Consider the following 22,500-nt stretch of genomic DNA (forward strand, 5'->3'; position numbering starts at 1 on the left):
CCACACACACACACACACACACACACACACACACACACACACACACACATTAATCCAGACGTCAGAAGGTTGTGGGTTTGAATCCCAGACGGTCTGATTCATCAACAGATACTGACATCCCTGGAATGAGACAAATTAATGCCAGAAAATGTCGCAGCGGATCACAAACCATCTGCTGAATAATCAGACAACAAGAGCTTGGAGAAACACGCCCAACATCAATAATCACACAAAACTATCTGATCACTACAGCTACTAGTGCATCATGTGATTCAATCATCTAGAGTCTGTGCAAAGTACTGCATCGACATGACCGGCGACACAAAAACACTCCTCTTTATCAGTTTTCCAGTCAAAAGCATCCTTAAAACAAGATAACTGGAGTGTTTTGAGCATGTTTGTGTGTTAGGATGAATCGCTTCGCTTTAATGAAGGAATAAAACGTAATTAATGTAAATATTAAATGCATATTTAACATTTAAATCAAACAAAATCAGTTTGTAAATCAGAAAAAAATATATATATATTTTTACATTTCTTTTATTGTCTATATTTTTTATGTTTTACTGCATGTAAAATATTTTTTAATATATTTTTTATTAGATTTATATTTTATATAGAATATAAATACAAAAATAAGACTTTACATCTCAATTTTGCTGCAATTTTTTTTTTTTATATTTATTATTGATATTTGATATTATTGATACATTCATATTTTTACATTAAAGCAAGACAAATTACTGAATAAGACAGCATTTTTTTAAGAGCGGCAACAATTAAATGTGTAATTAAACAATATGCAGAGTTGATAAATTAAAGCAATAAGCCACAACAGGCCGCGTTACAGTAAGTTTACTACAGCTGAATGTCTTTCTAGAGATCGATATATACAGATAGATTAAAAGCATAAATGCTTGAGCAAATATCATTTAAATTGTTAATGCATTACTCTGCTGGACCGTCATTAAGAATATGTGTTTCCTTTAAGCTGGAAAAAAACACAGAGTTTATTTTGTTTCTCTTGATTGTGCAAGAATCTAAAACAACTGAATCTTGAATGAAAACCCGAGTCAGTTCTCAAAGAACCGTGTAAGATTATTACTACTACAGCAAGATGCAACAGACGTACCGCTTCACGCGACAGAGCGTAACGCTACTGCAATTTGTCAGCGGGGAGAGAAAGGGAGAGCGAAGAAGAATAAGAAGTAATTACATCCCCGGAGAGACATGGATGAAACCGCGGAGGATATGAAGGTCCGAGATGGAGCGAGCAGAAAAACACACTGATGGGAAAAGGAGAGCAAAAGGTGATGATGGAGAACATTTTCCACATCATCTGCGTTTCGTTTTCTCATCTCTCTCTCTATTCATAGTAATGTGTTCTTCTGGCATCAGGACAATAGTGGGAACAGTGTCACACATGAACATGAGAAACAAACACACACCGACCGTCCACACACACAGCAGCACGACTGTTTTCAACATTGATAATAATCAGAATGATTTCTGAAGGATCATGTGACACTGAAGACTGGAGTAATGATGCTGAAAATTCAGCTTTGACCACAGGAATAAATTACACTTTACTATATATTCGCATAGAAAATTTGACTGTATATTTGATCAAATAAATGCAGCCTTGGTGAGCAGAAGAAACTCTTTTAAAGCTGTTGTGAAAAACACTATATAAATAAACTGACTTGATCAATGATTTAATCAGTGTATTGATCACCACTGAAAGAATGACAGTTTACTGTGTGTGAATGTTTCCATTACACAATCTCTGAAATAAGACGTCAGAAGACAGCTAGAATGTACATATATATATATATATATATATATATATGTATGTATACGTAAAGAAGCACATAAAGTCAGGTAACAGCAGATAAAGTTCACTTCATGAGGTAATATCTCTTCTCTAGTCTCTCACTTTCATTAATGACAATTAAATATGAATATATTCATTATGGACAGAAGGCTTTTAGAGTTCAGTGTTGATCTGAGCTGTATAATCAATGGAGTTAATTGGCCATCAGCCGTCTGCTCTTAACGAGGGGGCAGTGAGAACAGTGGGCGGAGTCAGATCTCAGTATTAATGAGTTAATTAGAGAGACGATGAAGCTTCTGAAGCTTCTACAAACAAATGTGTGAATGAAACTGTTCCAAAAACTTCAAACACACAGAGAGAATCAGCCGATCAGAGACACACACCACCACCAGTGTGTGTGTGTGTGCGTGTGTGTGTGTGTGTGTGTGTGTGTGTGTGTTTGTACCTCAATATCATATTTTGGTGACAAATTTGTGCTAAGAAATAAGCTAAACCTTAAAAAAGAAATGTTCTCATTTGTAAAAAATAAATAAATAAATAAATAAATAAAAAAGTATAAAAATAAAGAGTTTATAGACAGGCTTCAATTAAAGGGGGGGTTAATTATGATTTGACTTTTTTAACTTTAGTTAGTGTGTAATGTTGCTGTTTGATCATCAACAACATCTGCAAAGTTACGACGCTCAAAGTTCAATGCAAAGAGAGATATTTTCTTTTACAGAAATCACGTTTTAAACAGCTGGTAGGGACTACAACGAGCTTCTTCCTGTGTTTGTGACATCACTAACCCTAAAATGTACATAAACCCCGCCCCCGAGAACACACAACAAAGGGGGCGGGGCCATGTTTGGCTGCTTTAGAGAAGAGGAAGAGTTGTTGTAGTAGAGTGTTGTTGTCATGCCGTCATTTTACACCGGACTGCTTCACAAACGAGGGTCAATTCAACACAAAAGATTAACATGACGGCACATGCTAGTCGATGAGTTGAATCAACTCCACAGCAACTACATAAATTTATCCACTAACCATTCAGAAACGTCTAAAAGTTGTAACTTCTTCCTGAGTCTCTCCATCAGTGTCGACTCCGGTTTGAACAATGTAAGGCTGAACACCGTTACTGACAATCCTCATTTTGGCTGCGTGAGATTCTCCAGCTTTGTTGTTGTTGAGCTGTTAAAGCTCCGCCCTCTTCTGGAAAGGGGGCGGGAGCAGCAGCTCATTTGCATTTAAAGGGACACACACAAAAATGGCGTGTTTTTGCTCACACCCAAATAGGGGCAAATTTGACAAGCTATAATAAATGATCTGTGGGGTATTTTGAGCTGAAACTTCACAGACACATTCTGGAGACACCAGAGACTATATTACATCTTGTGAAAGGAGCATTATAGGTCACCTTTAAGTATTTGCATCTTAAAATCCAAAGCAAATTTTTTTGGCCGGTCAGTGTATATATAACACTTTAATTGAAGCCTGTCTATAATGCATTAGAGAAGTATTAAAAGTATTATAAATTAATAATGATTATAAATTTATTCATAATTCCTTGTAATACAATTCGAAATGCATCATTTTTTTTAATAAAAGTTATTATATTATATTATGTGTGTGTGTGTGTGTGTGTGTGTGTGTGTGTGTGTGTGTGTGTGTGTGTGTGTGTGTCGTACCTCTACTGCATCGTGGCGTGTGTCTCTGAAGTGAACGTGCCGCTGCATTGGCTTTCTCTGGATCTCTGATACACACTCAGCGCTGTTAAACGAGAAGAACAGCGTGATGCAGAGAGAGAGAGAGAGAGAGAGAGAGAGGGTGAAAGACGAGAGACCAAACGATAAGAGAACTGAGCGCGCTCAGTGGACGCCTGCTTAAATGCAGCTGTCACACACACACACACACACACACACACACAGATAGAGACGGCTGACAGCAGCAGTTCTCCTCTCATTCTCACTTTCTGTCTCTGTTAAGATGCAAATGCAGCACATCTGCGGTGTGTGTGTGTGTGTGTGTGTGTGTGTGTGTGTGTGTGTGTGTGTGTGTGTGTGTGTGTGTGTGTGTGTGTGTGTGTTTCTGACAGTAGATTAACCTCTCATATTGTCTGGATCTTCAGGGTGAGACACACAGCGGGTCACATGTGACACCGGACACAACAAACCCAAAGCACCTCCAGACAGGAAAGACAGATCTATTACTCTCTCTCTACACACACACACACACACACACACACACACACACACACACACACACACACGTCTCTGTCTCTGCATATATCTGTTTGTCTCTCAGTGTCACATTATCTAATCTTGTAATGGGCTCCTTTCATTCCCGATCTGTGCTCCGTTCGTTTGTGATCTATTTATCCCTCCCTCCCTCTCTCTCCCTCTCCGTCCGTCCTTCACCCGTTGTCCTCCTCTATCATCTTCTCTTTCTCTGAGGTGATAAAATCACTGCCTTGTTCACTTTATGCTAATGAGTCTTTCTGACACACAGAGAGACGCAGAGCGTTTAGGAAAGGAAAGGTGACGTACGTCTGCGTTTGACCGCTGCGGTCTGACCTGGAAACATCAGCCTCGTTTATTCACGCGTGTGTGTATTTGCTCCATACGAGCCCTTCACGCACGTTTAAAACCTCCATGAACCTCCATCAGCCGTGATCTCAATCGCAGAAACCAAACTTACAACGCTTCAAATGAGAAACTCACACTTATACTGTTAGTTCCAGCTTAAATATGATATCCACACAAACACAAACCCGTCTCAGCGTTTATTAATCGCATTACTGTCCATTTCTACTATAACTACTAATATTTTTAACGCAACAGTAATTTTACACTGCGACTGTCTTGTTTTCCAGCACAAATATCTAAACATTTACTGGAGAAGCAAAATAACTGAAGATATTAAGAATTGTTTACTGAAAAATTAATTTAGTTTTTACTTAAAACAAGAACAAATATCTGCAAATGGAGTCAGAAAAATAATCTTGTTTTTCCTTTGAATTAATCGTATTTTTCTGACCTTGTTTTAACCATAAACTCGCTTAATTTAATATATTTTTCAGGAAACACGACTTCATATCTTCAGTCATTTTGCTTCTCCAGTAAATGAATCTTGATTTAAGGATGTTTAGATACTGGAAAACTGAGGAAGAACGTGATTTTTTTGCAGTGAATCTTCTGCCATTAAACAAGACGAGCAAATGATGTTAGTTTTTGATAACTAATGCTATACTTAAATTCACATATACAACCCTACTGTAAAGTGATACTGAACAAACACTTCAGAGAATGAAATGAGAATAATGTACACTCGGCTCTCACACACACACACACACACACACACACACACACACACACATACACGAGGGATCTTCAGTATCTCTCTCTCCCTCAGAGTCCATATAAGGGATTCTTTGGAGTTATTTCATGATTTGAAGGATTTACCTTATAAACTCCTTGAAGAACAGAAACCCAGAGCGCAAGCTGTGTGTGTGTGTGTGTGTGTGTGTGTGTGTGTGTGTGTGTGTGTGTGTGTGTGTGTGTGTGTGTGTTTGCGTTCTACAGGTTACATTGTCATTTAAGCTGATTGGCTGAATACCAGCACTGACTAAACTGGTTTTCCCTTTTTGTACACGCCTACAGCAAACACACACACTCACTAATATCAACACATTCTGCGTGAGGTTGTGTTTGTCTGTGTGTGTTTATTATGAGATAACATCAGAAAGTGTGCTGATATGAACTGAGCTGCGATGAGGTCAAACACACACACACATGTTTCTGATTTCGACCTGTTTCCTCTGTAAATCATTCATCTGTTTTCTGTCTATTAATCCTCAAGTCTTTCCTCTAAAGAAAGAAAACAACCTCGAATTCATCCACGAATGTGTGAGACGAGATCAAGAGAAACAAATCCAGTCAAGACAGATGTGATCAGATCGATTGATCGATGGATGGATGGACAGAACGATGGATGGATGGATAGATAGACAGGTGTTCCTACCTGTAGGGAGTGTAAGACAGCAGGTGTGTCGTCCGCTCTCAGGAACACTTGCTGTCCACGTCTGAAAGACAAACGAGAAGCATCAGAACATGCTGCGCTCATCTCTGTCCACTTCTGTCCAACTCTATCTAACTATCTGTCTCACACACACACACACACACACACACACACACAGTTCTGAAGCTTCACTTCTACCATCTTCTGCCCTGTGTGTGTGTGTGTGTGTGTGATGGCATGTGTGTAAACATGTCCTCATGCTGGCAGTGTGTTCTTACAGGTCTCTTCCTCGCTTCCTCTCATGAGCGTTCATGTCATTCCCTCCTGTGTGTCAAAGCTCCGCACAGACCAGCACACACTCACTCGCACACACACACACACACACTCGTGTCGGGTCTCACAGAGGTGTGCGCTCGAGCCCTCAGCAGGGAACACACTGACAGCACACACACACCACAGCCACTCTTCTGTCCTCTCTCTCTCTCTCTCTCTCTCTCTCTCTGTTGACTGGGGAAGCCTCTGATTTTATTGCTCATCAGGGTCCTAAAACCCTCTGTGTTTCTCTCAGCCAATTTACTCTATATACACATATATCATTTGTGTAAAAATTGAACACCAACATTTCTATGTAATTTGGCACATTAATTTGAAGAATTAACTATGTGCCTTTGAAATGTCACACTTTGTTTTAGCATAATTATTTCTGAAAACTACAAACAATATAATTTATATCTAATATTTGTTTTTGTAAATGACTGTACTTATTTGCACTAAAAAATGTACAAAAAAATTGCACTAAAAATAACTAAATATTTTAGAATGATAGACAGAACAACAGAATGACAGGTAAAATGACAAAAATGAAAGAACGATAGAGCGATAGATAGAACATTTCCTTGTAATTTGGCATTTCACTTTGGAGAATTATCCAGAAAATGATGTGCCTTCAAATTTCACACTTGTTGTAGCACAATCATTTCTGAAAAAATAACAACAGAAAAACAATATATTTTACATCTAATATTTGTTTTACACAAGACTGTTCTTATTTTGGGCATTTAGCACACAAAAAAAGACTTAATATTGTCGGTAGAGCGGATAGATAGATCGATCTAACGAGAACAGACAAACAATAAATAGACTAAAAAGGTTGTTCTTTTTATTAATTATAGAAAAAAATATACATATTTTTTACAGTAATCAATTTAGTAAATAAATAAGATTAAATGATATCTCATCAATACTGCAAAAAAGCAAAGCACTGCAAAAATGTATATTTTGAATGAGTTTGTCTTATAAACTAAAGTAAATACTATTTACCTGTAAAAACTGATATATATATATATATATATATGTATAATTGTTATTAATCAAATCTAACATATAAGTTTGTTTACATAATGTGTGTGAATATATATCTACAGTATACACAGACACACACACACATATAATATATATAAACATAATATATATATATACACACATATCATTAAGTTAGATTCGATTAATCACGATTAATTGATTTGACAGCACTAATATATGTGTGTGTGTGTGTGTGTGTGTGTAAATAGATAGATCGATCAAACAAATAGACTGAAAAGGCTGTTCTTTTTATTAATTATAGAAAAATATTTGATTAATTTTTTTACATTAATCAATATAGTAAATAAGATTAAATGATATCACAATACTGCAAAAAAAACATTTGAATGAGTTTATGTCTAAAGTAAATAATATTTACCTGTAAAAAACAAAAAAAAACAAAAAAACATTATATCTAATCATTCACAGACACACAGACACATATATAAAATATATAAATATATATAATATATATACTGTACATATATCATGTAAACAAACTTTTAAGTTAGATTAGATTAATCGCAATTAATTGATTTGACAGCACTAATATATGTGTGTGTGTGTGTGTGTGTGTGTGTGTGTGTGTGTGTGTGTGTGTGTGTGTGTGAGATATATTTTTATCTTATTAAAGTGATTTTGTAAATTTGCTTCTGCTTTATATTTTTACTGGAAAATATACTGATTATGAATGTCATCTAAGCCATGAATTATTTAGAAAATGAAGTTTGCCTGTACAGTTTGAGCTGATTTAATAATGGAACATCAGAATAGAAGAATGTAGACCAAAAATAATAATGTTGAAGTTCAAGTTCTGTTTATTTCTAAAGCAGCCGCAGGCCGAGCACAGCGCTGTACTGTACATTAAAAGCAGAAAATGGAACACAAAGAATCAAGAAACATACATTTAGAATCATCAAAAGAACAAACACAACTCAAGATTAAAAGACAAGGAAAAAAGGTGTGTTTTGAGACAAGATTTGAACACAGATAAAGCGGAAGCCGATCTGATGTGATCAGGTAAATTATTCCATGAGGTGGAAAGCTCTGTTTCCTCTGGTCTTTAGGAAGGTTCTAGGGATTTGTAGGAGGAGTTTCCCCTCCGACCCTAGACCTCTAGCAGGAGTGTAGCGGTGGAGTAGGTCTGTCAGGTATGTAGGTGCAAGATTATTTAAAGATTTATATACAAGTAGCAGAATTTTGAACTCGATTCTAAAGTGAATCGGCAGCCAATGAAGGGATTTCAGTAACATGATCATATTTTCTACGTCCCTTCAGAAATCTAGCTGCTGCAATGTTCTCACGCACGTGCCTGAGGAACATTCAGGGATTTAATATGTTGCCAGAGATGAACGAGATGAAAGAGATCTGTACATTTGGAGTATTTCTCCTGTCTATCTTTCTGTCTTTTATCTGCAATGAATATGAGAAAATGATCACACACTCTCACACACACACACTCACACACACACACACACAGTGAGTATTGATCAAGGGTTCCTGTAAACAAGTCACAATTACAAGGAACAAAACATTAGACCTAAAGAAGAATTTCTCCACAACCTTCATGTGATGAAAGGAAAGTGTTCGATAAACATGATCATCTGATCATCTGTTCTGTGCGGACCCATGTGCACATCTCATCAGATCATCTCACGTGTTTCAGTGCTTGAGCAGCGACAGCTCATTTCAGCACTAAATGATTATTGATCTGAGGACACTTTAACTGCAGCTCCAACATCCATCTGACAGGTTCCATGTCAGCGTCACAAGAAATAATTTTCGCAAAAACATTCTCATTATTTTTGTCTTGTTTTTCAGTACAAATATCCAAACTTTTTTAAATCAAGATTCATTAATCTGAGAAGCAGAAGAACTGAAGACATTAAGTCTTGTTTATTGAAAAATGTTTAAAAAATTAAGTGAATTTAAGCCTAAAACAAGAAAAGAATATCTGCAAGTGGGATAAGAAAAATAAACATGTAAATAAACAAGATCATTTTTTCTGATGCCACTGGCAGTTTTCTTCTTGTTTTAAGTGTAAAGTCACTTAATTTTGATATCTTCATTTAAGAATGTTTAGATATTTGTACTAAAAAAAGAAAAAAAAAAGACTTGAAATCATTTTCTGCAGTGTACTCTTTTCTTCTCCTGACAATCCTCATTTTGGCTGCGTGAGATTCTCCAGCTTTGTTGTTGTTGAGCTGTTAAAGCTTCGCCCTCTTCTGGAAAGGGGGCGGGAGCAGCAGCTCATTTGCATTTAAAGGGACACACACAAAAACTGCATGTTTTTGCTCACACCCAAATAGGGGCAAATTTGACAAGCTATAATAAATGATCTGTGGGGTATTTTGAGCTGAAACTTCACAGACACATTCTGGAGACACCAGAGACTTAATGTTATTGGATAATAAAAACTTTTTCTCCAGTGAAATTTTTAATTTTCATGCTGCTGTATATGCCATGCAATGTGTATTTTATATATTGTACATATATTTTCAACACAATTAAAGCATACCGTGACCTGGAGCTCCAAAAAAAATGAAACAACAGCAACATAAATTTATGTTTAAATATCCATATAATTATAGCGTTCATAATCATTCTTACATGGATCACAATAGGTCTCATATTTGATGAAGTGTGCATTATTTTCCTGATTATCACTGTGAAGCTTCTTTGAAACTATCTGTATTGTATAAAGTGCTGTAGAAATAAAGCTGGCTTGACTTACACAAAACCACTGCATGACTACATACAGTGCACAAGTCAAATGGACTAAATGTTATGATAGTAGTTTTGGTCATTTTGTCTTCTTTGTGTCAATGTGGCAACAAAGGATTGCAAAAGTAAACATGAAAGTGAATTTTCATTTAATGTCATCATGATATTTTTGAAAAACCGCTTCTTTTTGATTGACAGATTGAAGCCGAACACAGTCGCGGTATATTAGTGTCAGACGTGATCAATGTTTCCCTGCAGGGTTTAATTTCATTATGATCGACTCCCTCAGATCCGTAAAACCCTCACACACACGAACATATGCATTTATGACGGGCAAAAGCTGCACCAAAGAAACTTGCTGTAGAAACAATTTTTCTCTTAGAAATTGCAAGTAAATTTCACAAACGTGTATCACATTAAATTAAAAGTTAAATATTGAAGTAGAAAAACTGAAATAGTATTTTCTTGTTAAAAACGTACTTCAATAATCTTTGTTTTATTTACAACTTTAAAAATATTTTTGGTATTCCTTTATGTATAATGCATTATAAAAGTATTTAAATGCATTAATTATGACTTGTAATGCACTGTATAATGGTCTCATGAATAATTGTAACCACAGTTATAATCCATTATAATACGTATCTATTCGTTTAACACACCTTTAGAGAGTATAATGCATTAAAATACTCGACAAACAACCAGTTTCAGATGGAACAAGAAATCTGCAAATATTATAATGCATTTTAACTTTAGTTACAATTATTCATAAAAAGATATAATGCATTATAAAATACATTATGAATACCTTTATAATGCATTATACATGAAGGCTTCAAGTAGTGTTACCATATTTCTTTTAACAGTGTGTCAGCAAGTTATTGGGTAAAAATGTATGCGTGTGTGTGTGTGTGTGTGTGCGTGTGTGTGCGTGTGTGTGTGTGTGCGTGTGTGTGTGTGTGTGTGTGCGTGTGTGAACCTCTTGAGTGGCCCATCAAATCAGGCGACATATGGATCAATGTTCCACAAAGATCCATCGTTACAGGTTTACGGCACTCAAGAGAATAACACACACACACACACACACACACACACACACACACACTCATTCATGTCGTTACCTGATCAGAACGCCGGAGCACTTTCATTTAACACTGAGTTTAATCAAGACTGTGTTCAGAGAAAAGGAACAGTAACCAGTAATTACAACAGCGCATTACCCTCGGGAACACACTCACACACACACACACACACACACACACACATGCTCAAACATGCAAGTGAGCACATAAAGACAAGTTCACACACTCTGAGCAAATTAAAACAATGAAGAAACAAAGAAAGAGCAGCAACATAAAAAGGGGATTTTACAGGCTGGGTGGCCTCAACACTATAAACACACACACTCACACACACACACACACACACATTTGTTTCACTATATTAGTGAGGACACTGCACAGACTTCCTTTGATTTTATATCAGGTAATTCTGTGAAAATTGTGCTTAAAATAAGAACAAATATCTGCCAGTGTGGTCAGAAAAATAAGCTTCATTTAAAGCAAAACAAGATGATTTTTCTGACTCCACTGACAGATATTTGTTCTTATTTTAAGCACAAACTCACTTCACCGAAGGCAGCCCTCTGAACAGAACATGAGAAAATGATGACATTTGGCACAATTGTAGAGATGGTCATGAAAAGTAATTGGACCAATTTTGGAGTCTCTAGGACCAACTCTATAGCGCCACCACAAGTTCAAAATTCACTTTTCTAAAGGTTAAACTTTTAAACCATTTGCTCTAGAAAAACGTAGTTCACCCGACTCCTCTCTTCATGCTGATGCCATTCAATATCTTACAATAACACTGCACCCATTACAGTAGTGGCCATTTTGAAAAGTACAGTATTCAGTTTTTTTCGCTACTCCTCCTTAAAATTTTGCCCCATTTTATAAAGGTTATATCTTTTGAACCCTTTGAAACTTAGTACAACTGATTCCTCTCTTCATACTGATCACATTCAACGTCTTACATTAAGACTCCACCCAGTACAGTAGTGGCCATTTTGAAAAGTACAGTATTCCACTTTTTTGCTACTCCTCCTACAAATCTTGTCCAATTTTGACCAAAATTTGATCAGATGATCTTTGGACTGAACAGGTTTTTTTATAATCTTTGTTCAAAAGTTATGATGTTGTGAACTGTGCTGCTCTGCTTGCGGTGCCTTCGGTGCTTGGCCCCTGAATCGCTGCTTGCAGCTATATTTTTACATATATTTTTCAATAAGCAAGTCTTAATATCTTCAGTCATTTTTCTTCTCCTGTAAATGTATCTTGATTTAAGAATGTTTAGATATTTGTGTTGGAAAACAAGACAGAAATATTAATGGAAGAACATGATTATTGCAGTGAAGTTGTTCTGTGAAGCTGCGTTGAAATAATCTGTATTGTATAAAGCGCTACAGAAATAAATGTGGCTTGAGTTTTCTTACATTTTTTTTTTTTTTTTTCAGAATTTAAAACTGATTGTAACATTTTTAATTTATAAAATTTTAATTTCCAAAAACCTGATTCAAATGAGAAACAACATTACTGTCAAGGTGTTGATGAGGTCAAAGAATTGCAAGTATAGAGTAAAAACGAGTCATCCATTACTGCACGCCTCGGATCGGGAAGTGTTTTTACGCTCGTGGTCTCCATAGGGATTTTTAAGAAATCCTCAATAAGGAGAATGTAATTGGAAGTCTCTGAGATGAATCACAACACTGCACACACTCATGTGAAGCTAAATACTTGTGACAAGACATCCTATGAAGCATTGCAAATGGAGTAATTAAATAAAAATTACATAAACTATTGATTATGCTCAGTCATTATGAGTTTAAACACAATATATTTAATTTAATTGCAAAACAAAGAGAGTAACTCAATTATGTTAAGTGCAATGATTCATGGAAGTCATGAATTTGTCAATTACATATGATTATTACATAAGAACAAAGTAGATCTGTCCAGAGAGGTTATAAATGATCATTAAAATGATTAAATTTAATAGGAGCACTTTAAACAAAGTATAAATTAAGATTAATGAATTATTGGACAATAGTATATTTATAAATGAACATGAATCTAGATTAATTCTGTAAAAGGTGGTGGTTCTTTGTTAGTTCATGATATTTAATGCATTAACTAAAGTTCTAAACTTTATTACAGTGTTTCCTATATGAATGTTCTGTGATCTTTTGACATTTTAAGAAGAACAAGAACAACGCAGAAGGAAAAAGTCTGAACTGAACAAACACAAACAAATCTGAACGTCATCACAGCACGCTTCAAAACACGTCCAATAAAACCACGTTTACGCACACATACAGATGTAAAAGTGTCAGTGTGTAGTTTATGTGACATATATAATCATGTCATCAGTATCCTGCTGTACTCTTTGGCTATTTCTTGTATATTGACTATAAATGCAAATATAAATGCAAATTTTAAAAATGCATTTGTCACATGATCAGGTGAAATACTTGAGCAGTTACAAGAGCTAAAACACACAGTTCCCTTTCCTTCCTTCTACTGTACATGTAGGGCAGACCGGGGCTAGTTGTCACACTGTTTACTAAGGAATATTAAGGGTGGGTCTGTTTATGAAAACTTCTACATAAACACAACCTTAAAGTATTGACAACAACAGCAAAAAAACTTGTTATTAAAAAAAAAAAAGGTAAGAAGGAAAGTTTCACTCAATGTATTATACAGTCGACATTTCAGCGAAATATAAACAGTAAAACAATTACAATTCATGAACAATTACATTAACAAAAATGATAAATAAAGTACTACTTTGGCCAACAGAAATGATAAATAACCAGTTCTACAAAACTATAAAAAATATAAAACACATGTTGACAACTTGACCCAGAAAAAAATTAATTAATAAATAATAAGGTTTACATTATTTCGATGGTCCATTTTAGACATTCTACTAATTATAATTAACTATAATTAACTCTCATCAGAGTATTAGTAGACTTATGTTAAAGTTAGTAGAATAAGTTGACATGTAGTTGTAAAGTTAATTATAATCAGTAGAATGTAACCAAAATAAGTGATAAAATAGGTGTAGTTTGAAGAACATAATCCACAAAAAAATATTTAAAAATAATTTTTTTTTAAAAAATAACCATTTTACAACAGAACTAGATGTTTGAATCCAACATACAAAACCACTGCTTGAGAAAGCAAGTATTTATGACTCAAAACTGTGTTGTGAAATAGGTTCACTTCCCCACGTGACAACTAGCCCCGGTGTCCTATAAATGCGGTTTAACCTAGAATCTGGATGTTGATCAACCAAAACCTCATGTTATTCGTCAACAAGAGAAAGTCAGAAAGATGAAAAGTGAAAAAGCGAAACTTACTGCGACATTAAAGATGTGATGACGGACCAACACACACACACACACACACACACTAGACTACAGTCAGGAGTTGTGACGGTCCTTCAGTGTGTTTGTGAGAGAGGAAGCCCTAATGGTGACCTGGGGACTAGAGAGGAAATGGCTCATCTTTGCACACACACACACACACACACACACACACACACACACACACACACACCCTGTGTTTCCTGCAGGACGTTCAGTGTGGCGACAGAGGAAACACACACGTGAGAGTGAGAGAGGCAGGTGGCATGGAAACTATGGGATGTCAGAGTCGCCACTCTGACCCTGTCAATCATCTCCATGGAGACATCGTAACCTGGAAATAGACACAGACACACACCTCTGTGTTTGACCTCTTCACCCCATCAGATATTCCCGGAAAACACAGACAGTTAGACTCTGTTTGGATACACTGATCTAATGAAACAATGATATGAGATCTGTGTGTCTGAGAGAGAGTGTGTGTGTGTGTGTGTGTGTGTGTGTGTGTGTGTGTGTGTGTGTGTGTGTGTGTGAGTGTGTGAGAGAGAGAGAGAGAGAGAGAAAGATCCAAAAGCACAGTCATTACACTGCAGAGAAGTGAAAATTTGAAAGAAAAAAAGAAACCCAAATGAAAGTATACAGCAATTATCGGGGTTTGAGCATTTTAAGGCCTTTAAGCTCATGCATAAAAAGGTATGTTTTATTTAACAAGCCTGTAACCATCTCGATCATAGGTGGAAAAGACCATTTACAGCAAATACAGGCAATTTATCATGGGAAATATATGATTTTAAAGCTTTTTAACAGTTAATGAGGTTGAGCCAAAAACCTAGGACTAGTTGGTTTCTGAAATAATCTCCAATATTTAATGAACGATTCGATAAACAGCGGCGGTCCTAGAGGCAAAGTTGCTTAGAATGAGGAGTTCTACCATGTGGTACGAATGTCATGGACGTGTGCGAAAAATTGCACAACACACGATCCTTTTAAGCATGTGAAAAACACGAAGGCGCCCCCCGGTGGCCGATTTCTTTTGAATTTCTCACAGGTCTCTAGGGCCGTGAGTCAAAGAGGCCCAGCGAGTTTCGTTAACCTTGTCTGATAGCTGCTCAAATTTCATTGGCTGATGGTGGACATGTTTTTTTTAGATACATTAATGTCCTCATAGACAATCATGGCTCCTCGGATAAAGACACTGCATGCCAATTTTCAAGATGATCGGACTAATGGTGAAATAGTTATAGCCATTTCCAAGTTTTTTTCCTGTTATAACGCCACCAAGTGGCCAGTCGCAGCGTCCTTTTTCACGCGACCACACAATGAGTTCTTACATAGGTGTGCCAAATTTGGTGAAAATATCTCATTCTGTTCACGAGTTATAGCCATTTTAGTAAAAGTGGCTCCGCCCACTTCAAACGTTTTGAGACCGTGATTCGAAATTTCAACTTTTTTTTTTGGATAATTATTGACAGACTCCAGAGAATCTCACTGCACTGGTTTGATTCCGATTGGGCCAAAAACCTAGGACTAGTTCGCAAAAGTAGGTTTTTCAAAAAATCCAAAATGCCATTTCGCCAGAACGACGAGTGAATCCGAAGGAGTCGTGAGCGATTTCGTACTTTTGACCGCTGTAGCGCCCCCGTCAGGCCGATCAGGGTGAGACTTGGTAATGTTGTAGATGGTGTGAGTACTACCAGCCCTCAAAGCTTCAAGTCTCTATGACTTACAGTTTGGTCGGATCTCTTTTAGGAGAGAATGCTGATCCTTGGAAAATTTAACAACTACAATAGAGTTTCAGAGCTACGCACTTGGACCACTAACAAGATATTTCTACACTTCTCTCTCAGAGTGAAACACCACACACAAAACGGCTCTGCGGATGAGTTTCATGCTATGAGAGGAGCCAAAATTTCCTAATTTCCTCTTTATTGTCTCCAAAACTTTCAACACTAATGAAACCTCAACAGTGTCACAGACCGCAGAGGTTCAAACCATTCCTGACGAGGAGGAGATCCGATCAATATACTGGCTTCAAGTGATTGCCACAGAAAATCAATCCAGCTCATAAAAATAAGCAAGAAACACGTTTAGAGTGAATCCAGATCTACTGTGTGAACAGCACAAATGTACAGCTTGTGTTTGTGTTCGATCTCTAACATGAATTATTCAGTATAATTGTGTTATTTGAGCAGTAAAGCGTCTAAATTGTCTTTTCTTTAGAGATCTCCATCTCCTGCACAAGAACTCACAGATTAATAATCACACAAAAAATAGACGGCAATCGTTGCGTGTGGTTGTTGCTTAGTAACCATCAGCGGTCAGGGAGACGCTCAATCACGTCTCTCTAACAGCGTCTCTGGAAAAAACCATACAAAGAAAGAGTTGTTTATTTCTGACCTGCTGATCTGAGTTCATTTCTAATTATAAAACAGACTGTTCTGACTCTAAATTCTGATTGGATGAGCCGCACCTGTGACACACATCTGTATTCATGTTGCTAGGCAAACAAAAACACACAAAAGTTACACTAATCAACTATATTACATTGCAGAAAAACTGTTTATTAAGATTATTAATATTAATTAACTGAATGAATATAAATAAAGGTATGTCATGGCATTTTATTTCATTTGGAATGGATAAAATTGTAAGCCAAATAAACAAAATGTATAATTTTTATCTTATTAATACATTTTATCTGGTTAATAATTAGTTTTATTTTACATTTTTTATACTTTTTTTTTAATCACTGCTTTGGCAATAAAACTGCACACTAACAACTGAATATTATATATATATATATATATATATATATATATATTCAGTTTTTAATGTGCATTAATATATATAAATGTATGTCATTCAAATATATTTTTTTATCTTAATAAATCTAGAATTTTAATTTTTATTATTTGTTAATACTCATTTAATCACTGAAAGTTTAGATATTTTACATTTATTATACTTATTTTGCTTTGGCAATACAAATGCACTTAAAAAACCTGAATAAATATAAATGTATGTTGTTTTATTTAATTTTATTTTTTCTTATTACAAATTGCTTATGTTTTATGTAAATTGATGGATTGGATAAAACTGTAAGCTAAATCAATAAATGTAAACTTATTTTTATCTTTTTAATACATTTTTATCTTGTTAATACTAATTTAGGTTACACTTTATTTTAAGGTGTCTTTGTTATGCTGTAATTATACATTTAAGTACTGAGTAATATTAATTAACTACATGTACTTACTATAGGGTTAGGATTAGGTTTGATTCAGTGTTAGTTGCATGTAATTATGCATAAATTATAGTTATTACTATAGTAACAACATGTAACATATGTAACAATGACACTGTAAAATAAAGTGTTACCTTAATTTACTCTATTTGTAATAACTGTTTTATAATTATTGTACTTATTTTGCAATACAAATGCGCACATAAAACTGAATAAATATAAATAAATGTATTTGTGTTAATTACTTTTTTTAATAAATTGCTTGTAATTTTCCTTCTAAGTAGATTTGTATCAAAGATTATACCTAATTAAAGTTAATTTATCCGTTTGCACTAATTTTTACATGTATACTTACAGTTTTGCCAATACATTAGAAATTGAAATAAGAGAGAGTGAGAAACAAGTGATAAATGGTGGATTGAAATGGATGAATATGAATGCTTAACGTCTGTAATGAAAGACATGATTAGAATCTGTCTGGATGTGTTTCTACAGGATGAATTATTACAGCAGAGCAAACAGTGTTGATCTGGAGCAAAATCACACTGAACGTTCAGCTTTAATGTCTGATGTTTTTTTGAGACGCACAACTGAACAAATAAAGCCTGATCAGAGAAAATCAGGCAAAACACACACATCTGAAGAGAGCCGGAGAATGAAGTATGGAGAGAAGACAGATGGAGACAGTCTCAGGCTGAAAAACAGAGAGATCGGAGAAATAGACCCTCGAGATCAGCAATTCTCAACCGGTTTGGCTTCGAGACAGATTTTACATGTGACATCAACAGCACAGACACTGCAAACTTGAGTTTATTAACCAGTGTTTCTGTCTTGTTTCCCAGAAATTTTACTTCATCAGAATGGTACGAAACTTGGTAAACGTTTTGACACTTGCTATGTGAACACACACACACACAAAAACATTGACATGATTTGAAAAGGTGAAATGGTCCTGAATAAAACAGACACATTTGCATTGTTTGCAGTCAAAAATGAGCACATTGGAAATGAATAGGAGATGAATTTCATCTAGTGGAAGAGTTTGGTACTGCGCCCAAACAAAATCTTACTGAAAGCTCATTTTTTGGGATATCAAACTCAAATTTGGAACACAACTTGTTTATATTTATGACTTTGATTTTCTCACAGTTTTAGAGTAAAATGTGTTTTGGAAAATATATATTTCATATAAAAATTGAAAACAGTGTTTTTGTGCATTTTTTTTTAGTTTCACTTTTTAAACCTTTTTTCACTTCAGCAATAATCTGTCAAGTGTTGTCTTTAAAAAGAGACCACACTTCAGTCTGTTGCTCCAAAGATTAAAGATTTACCACAGTTTAAGTTGGAAATGTCATTTTCAGGTCTGTGCTCAAAAAGTGAATAAATGCATTATAACTACTGCATAAATATAATTTAGTACCATAAAATCCCCTAAAAATATGAAGTATTAAATAAAAAACATTATCAAACTAAAATATAATACATTCATTTCACTGTAATAAATTTTTTTTTTTTTTTTTTGACCGTCGATCGAGCAGCACATTTACTTGAGAAGGAAAATTTACTTGCACTCTTAAAAATAAAAGTCCCAAAAGGTTTTTTTTTTTTTTTTTTTTTTTGATTGGCTCCCCAAAGAACCTTTAAGTGATCAGTTCTTATAAGAACCAATATTTTAATAATCTAAAGAAACTTTTGTCCAGTGGAAAGATTCCATGGATGTTAAAGGTTCTTCATGGAACCATTGATGGCAACAAAGAGCCTTGATTTTTAAGAGTGTGAGATATTAAGTCTTGTTTTCTGAAATTTATGAGTGGGTTCATGCTTAAAACAAGAGTAAATAATTTCAAAATATCTGCCAGTGGGGTCAGAAAAATTAACATTATTTTTCTGACTTCATTGGCAGATATTTTTGTCATAAGCACAATCTCAGTGATCAAGTCTTAATATCTTCAGTCATTTTGCTTCTCCAGTAAATGAATCTTGATTTAAGAATGTTTAGATATTTGTACTGGAAAACAAGACAGAAACACTGAGGAAGAACATCGTTATTTGCAGAATAATACAACAGTCGTGGTGTTTTGTTGGATCAGGGTTCAAAAACAAAGAAAATCCCTAGAAGTTGACTTCATATGGAGACAAAAATAGGATGAATGAAAGACAGAGCGAGGGTCGTCACCCGCTGATAGAGGTATTGATCCGACTAATGACGTCCAGATGCCTGTGTGTGTGTGTGTGTGTGTGTGTGTGTGATCTCACAGGTCTGAAGCACCTGCTCGGACACGCATCCGTCAGCGCGTTGAGAAGAATCTGTCGGCACACGCTTGTGTTCAGATTCACATCCTTCACTTCATTTACACGCGTCACTCCGCAGCCCTTCAGCAGCGTTCATTCACAAACATCTCTCTCTCTCTCTCAAACACCTCCCTGCAGTGACAACGACAGGAAAACCAAATGAAAATCAAGCGTTTGAAAGCAGAAACCACAGCCGTGCCGCTCAGAAAGATAACAAGTGTTAATAGCCCAGTCATTTTCCCAAAATGCACTGCTGGAGGGGCACGTCGGCTTATATTTGCATTTTTTACACCTTAGAAAAGATTCAATCTCTGCATCACACACACACAAACACACGGTCGAATATGAAGGATTAGTGTGTGAACGCGTGTTCTGACATGTTCAGAAGGATGTGAAAACTCATGTGTGAGAGAGATTCACTGCTCTGAAACAAGACTAATGTGTCAAAGTATTTGATTATTAAAGTACAAGAATGATGATGATAAGATCAAACAACATCAATGTGCAATAATTGACTACATTTACTCATAATAATCATAACAGACAGTTTCTCTGATCAGTGATCAAGCTCATTAGCGGAACTATAGGCCGTTTATGGTTGCCAAGCAACATAATGATCAAAGATCTTCTAAGAACGACTGATTGGTGCATTAATAGAGAATTCAGCTGATGTGTGTGTGTGTGTGTGTGTGTGTGTGTGTCTTTATCAGTGTCTTTTTATAACCACTTTGAATGCAGCTCATCCGATCACGATTTAGATCTGGAACTAAACACTACTGCTCAAAAGTTTCATGTTTTTTGTTAGAAGTTTCTTCTGCTCACCAAGGCTGTATTTATTTGATCAAAAATACAGTAATAATCTGAAATATTATTACAATTTAAAACAGCTGTTTTCTATGTGAATATATATTAAACTGTAATTAGGGCCGAAGCCCTGTGAAAGGATTCTTGATATCTTAAAAACTATTGCCATGGCAACATATCAAACTTTTATAATATTCTTGGGTGTTTTTGAGGCTCTTGGCATGCTTCAAATTGCATGAAACACACGTCAAAGTTGTTGGACAGTAGACATGGGCAAAGGGAGGAGAGAAAGGGCTCTATAGCGCCACCTTTTGACAAAAGTTGTGAGGTCAGTCTTACCTAGAGTCACCGAACTCGGTACACATATTGTTCTCATCAAGCCGGACAACTTTCTATTTTACAGTCATTAGCTCCGACCAACAGGAAGTCAGATATTTTGGTTTGAATGTGGATTTTTTGAATAATCAGGCTCTGAGTTTTTAAAGAATTAGTTCATTTTGAAATGAAAATGAGCCCAAGCTTTACTCACCCTCAAGCCATCCTAGGTGTATATGACTCTCTGCTTTCTGATAAACATAATCACAGAAATATTAATATCCTGATGCGTCCGAGCTTTATAATGGCAGTGAACGGGATCAATGTGTATGAGCTGAAGAAAGTGTCTCCATCCACATCCATCCATCATAAATATGTGCTCCACACGGCTCTGGGGTGTTAATAAAGGCCTTCTGAAGTGAAGCGATGCGTTTGTGTAAAAAAAAAAAAAAAAAATTGTTCAACAAGTACACTAATCCTACTCCCCACAGGACATTCATGCAATCGCCACCAAACTCGATCAACATGATGCAAAGACATTGTAGATGCTAAATTGCTAACGATTATAAGAAATCTCAAACAGTGTTGCTATGATGAGGGATTAAATTGATGACCAAAAAAAGGAAACAGGAAGTGTCTCATATTGTGTAAAATCATTGTTTGATTTAAATTAAAATAAGATTGTATGTTGCCCGCCATTCTCAGGTTTCCTTAAGCCACCGGGGTGGTGGTGTCGCCAGGGCTTGGGCCCGTCATCGCTGCCTGCAGCTATATTTTATTCTTGTGATCAAAGCTGAATTTTCAGCATCATTTCTCCAGTTTTCAGTGTCACATGATCCTTCAGAAATCATTCTGAAAACATTTCTGATTGTTATCAATGTTGAAAACATTCATATTTTTGTGGAAACCATCATACATTTTATTTTTCAGGATTCTTTGATATGAACACACTAAATCTGAGCACATTAGCAAACAAATTTTGAGACACTCCTCATGTTTGAATTAATGTTTTGACTAAATGGAGAACGCTTTCAGCTACCGGTAACAGTGAACTGCAAATCCATTCAGCAGATTCTCACAGAGGAGGTGAAACTGGTGTTGAGTGAAACTAACATTGGTGGATATTTTTCTTCTCCAGTTGCAAAGTGCAAAAACACACACAGGACAAAAGATGTACGTTTGACTGGAGTCTGATCGTATAATCCAGTGATGAGGACTCAACATGGAAATTAACATCTGGCTGAGACACACACGCACACGCACACACACACACCTGCCAAAAACACAACAATGCCACAATCAAACACCCCAGAGCCTCTACATGCACTCGTCTCTCTGGTGCTGTTGTTGTTTTTCTCATCAGAGTCAGTGTTGAGCTCTGGAGATCCTCCTGTGTGGGTTTGTGATTATTTTAGACTCGTTTTAACATGCACTACATACAAAACACCACCTACATCCTGCCTCTGTGTGTGTGTGTGTGTGTGTGTGTGTGTGTGTGTG

General features: G+C 35.8%; 1 protein-coding gene across 5 annotated transcripts in view; it reads right to left on the reverse strand.

Annotated features, from left to right (window-relative positions):
• The window catches only part of LOC127495843 (cGMP-dependent 3',5'-cyclic phosphodiesterase), a 137,396-nt gene that overhangs the window by 84,647 nt on the left and 30,249 nt on the right, over positions 1-22,500 (reverse strand). The window contains exons 1-3 of one of the 5 annotated variants that reach the window (XM_051863220.1): positions 14,340-14,465; positions 5,834-5,894; positions 3,502-3,583 (exon numbers count right to left, since the gene is read on the reverse strand). In XM_051863220.1, coding sequence (XP_051719180.1) covers positions 3,502-3,549 — 48 coding nt within the window. In that variant the 5' untranslated portion in view covers positions 3,550-3,583; positions 5,834-5,894; positions 14,340-14,465. Of the gene's footprint in view, positions 1-3,501; positions 3,584-5,833; positions 5,895-6,108; positions 6,308-14,339; positions 14,466-22,500 lie in introns of those variants that run through there. The other 4 variants (XM_051863219.1, XM_051863218.1, XM_051863216.1 and 1 more) reach the window with 4 other exon arrangements.

The sequence above is a fragment of the Ctenopharyngodon idella genome, chromosome 15 (genome assembly GCF_019924925.1).
Source record: "Ctenopharyngodon idella isolate HZGC_01 chromosome 15, HZGC01, whole genome shotgun sequence".
Taxonomy (NCBI): domain Eukaryota; kingdom Metazoa; phylum Chordata; class Actinopteri; order Cypriniformes; family Xenocyprididae; genus Ctenopharyngodon; species Ctenopharyngodon idella.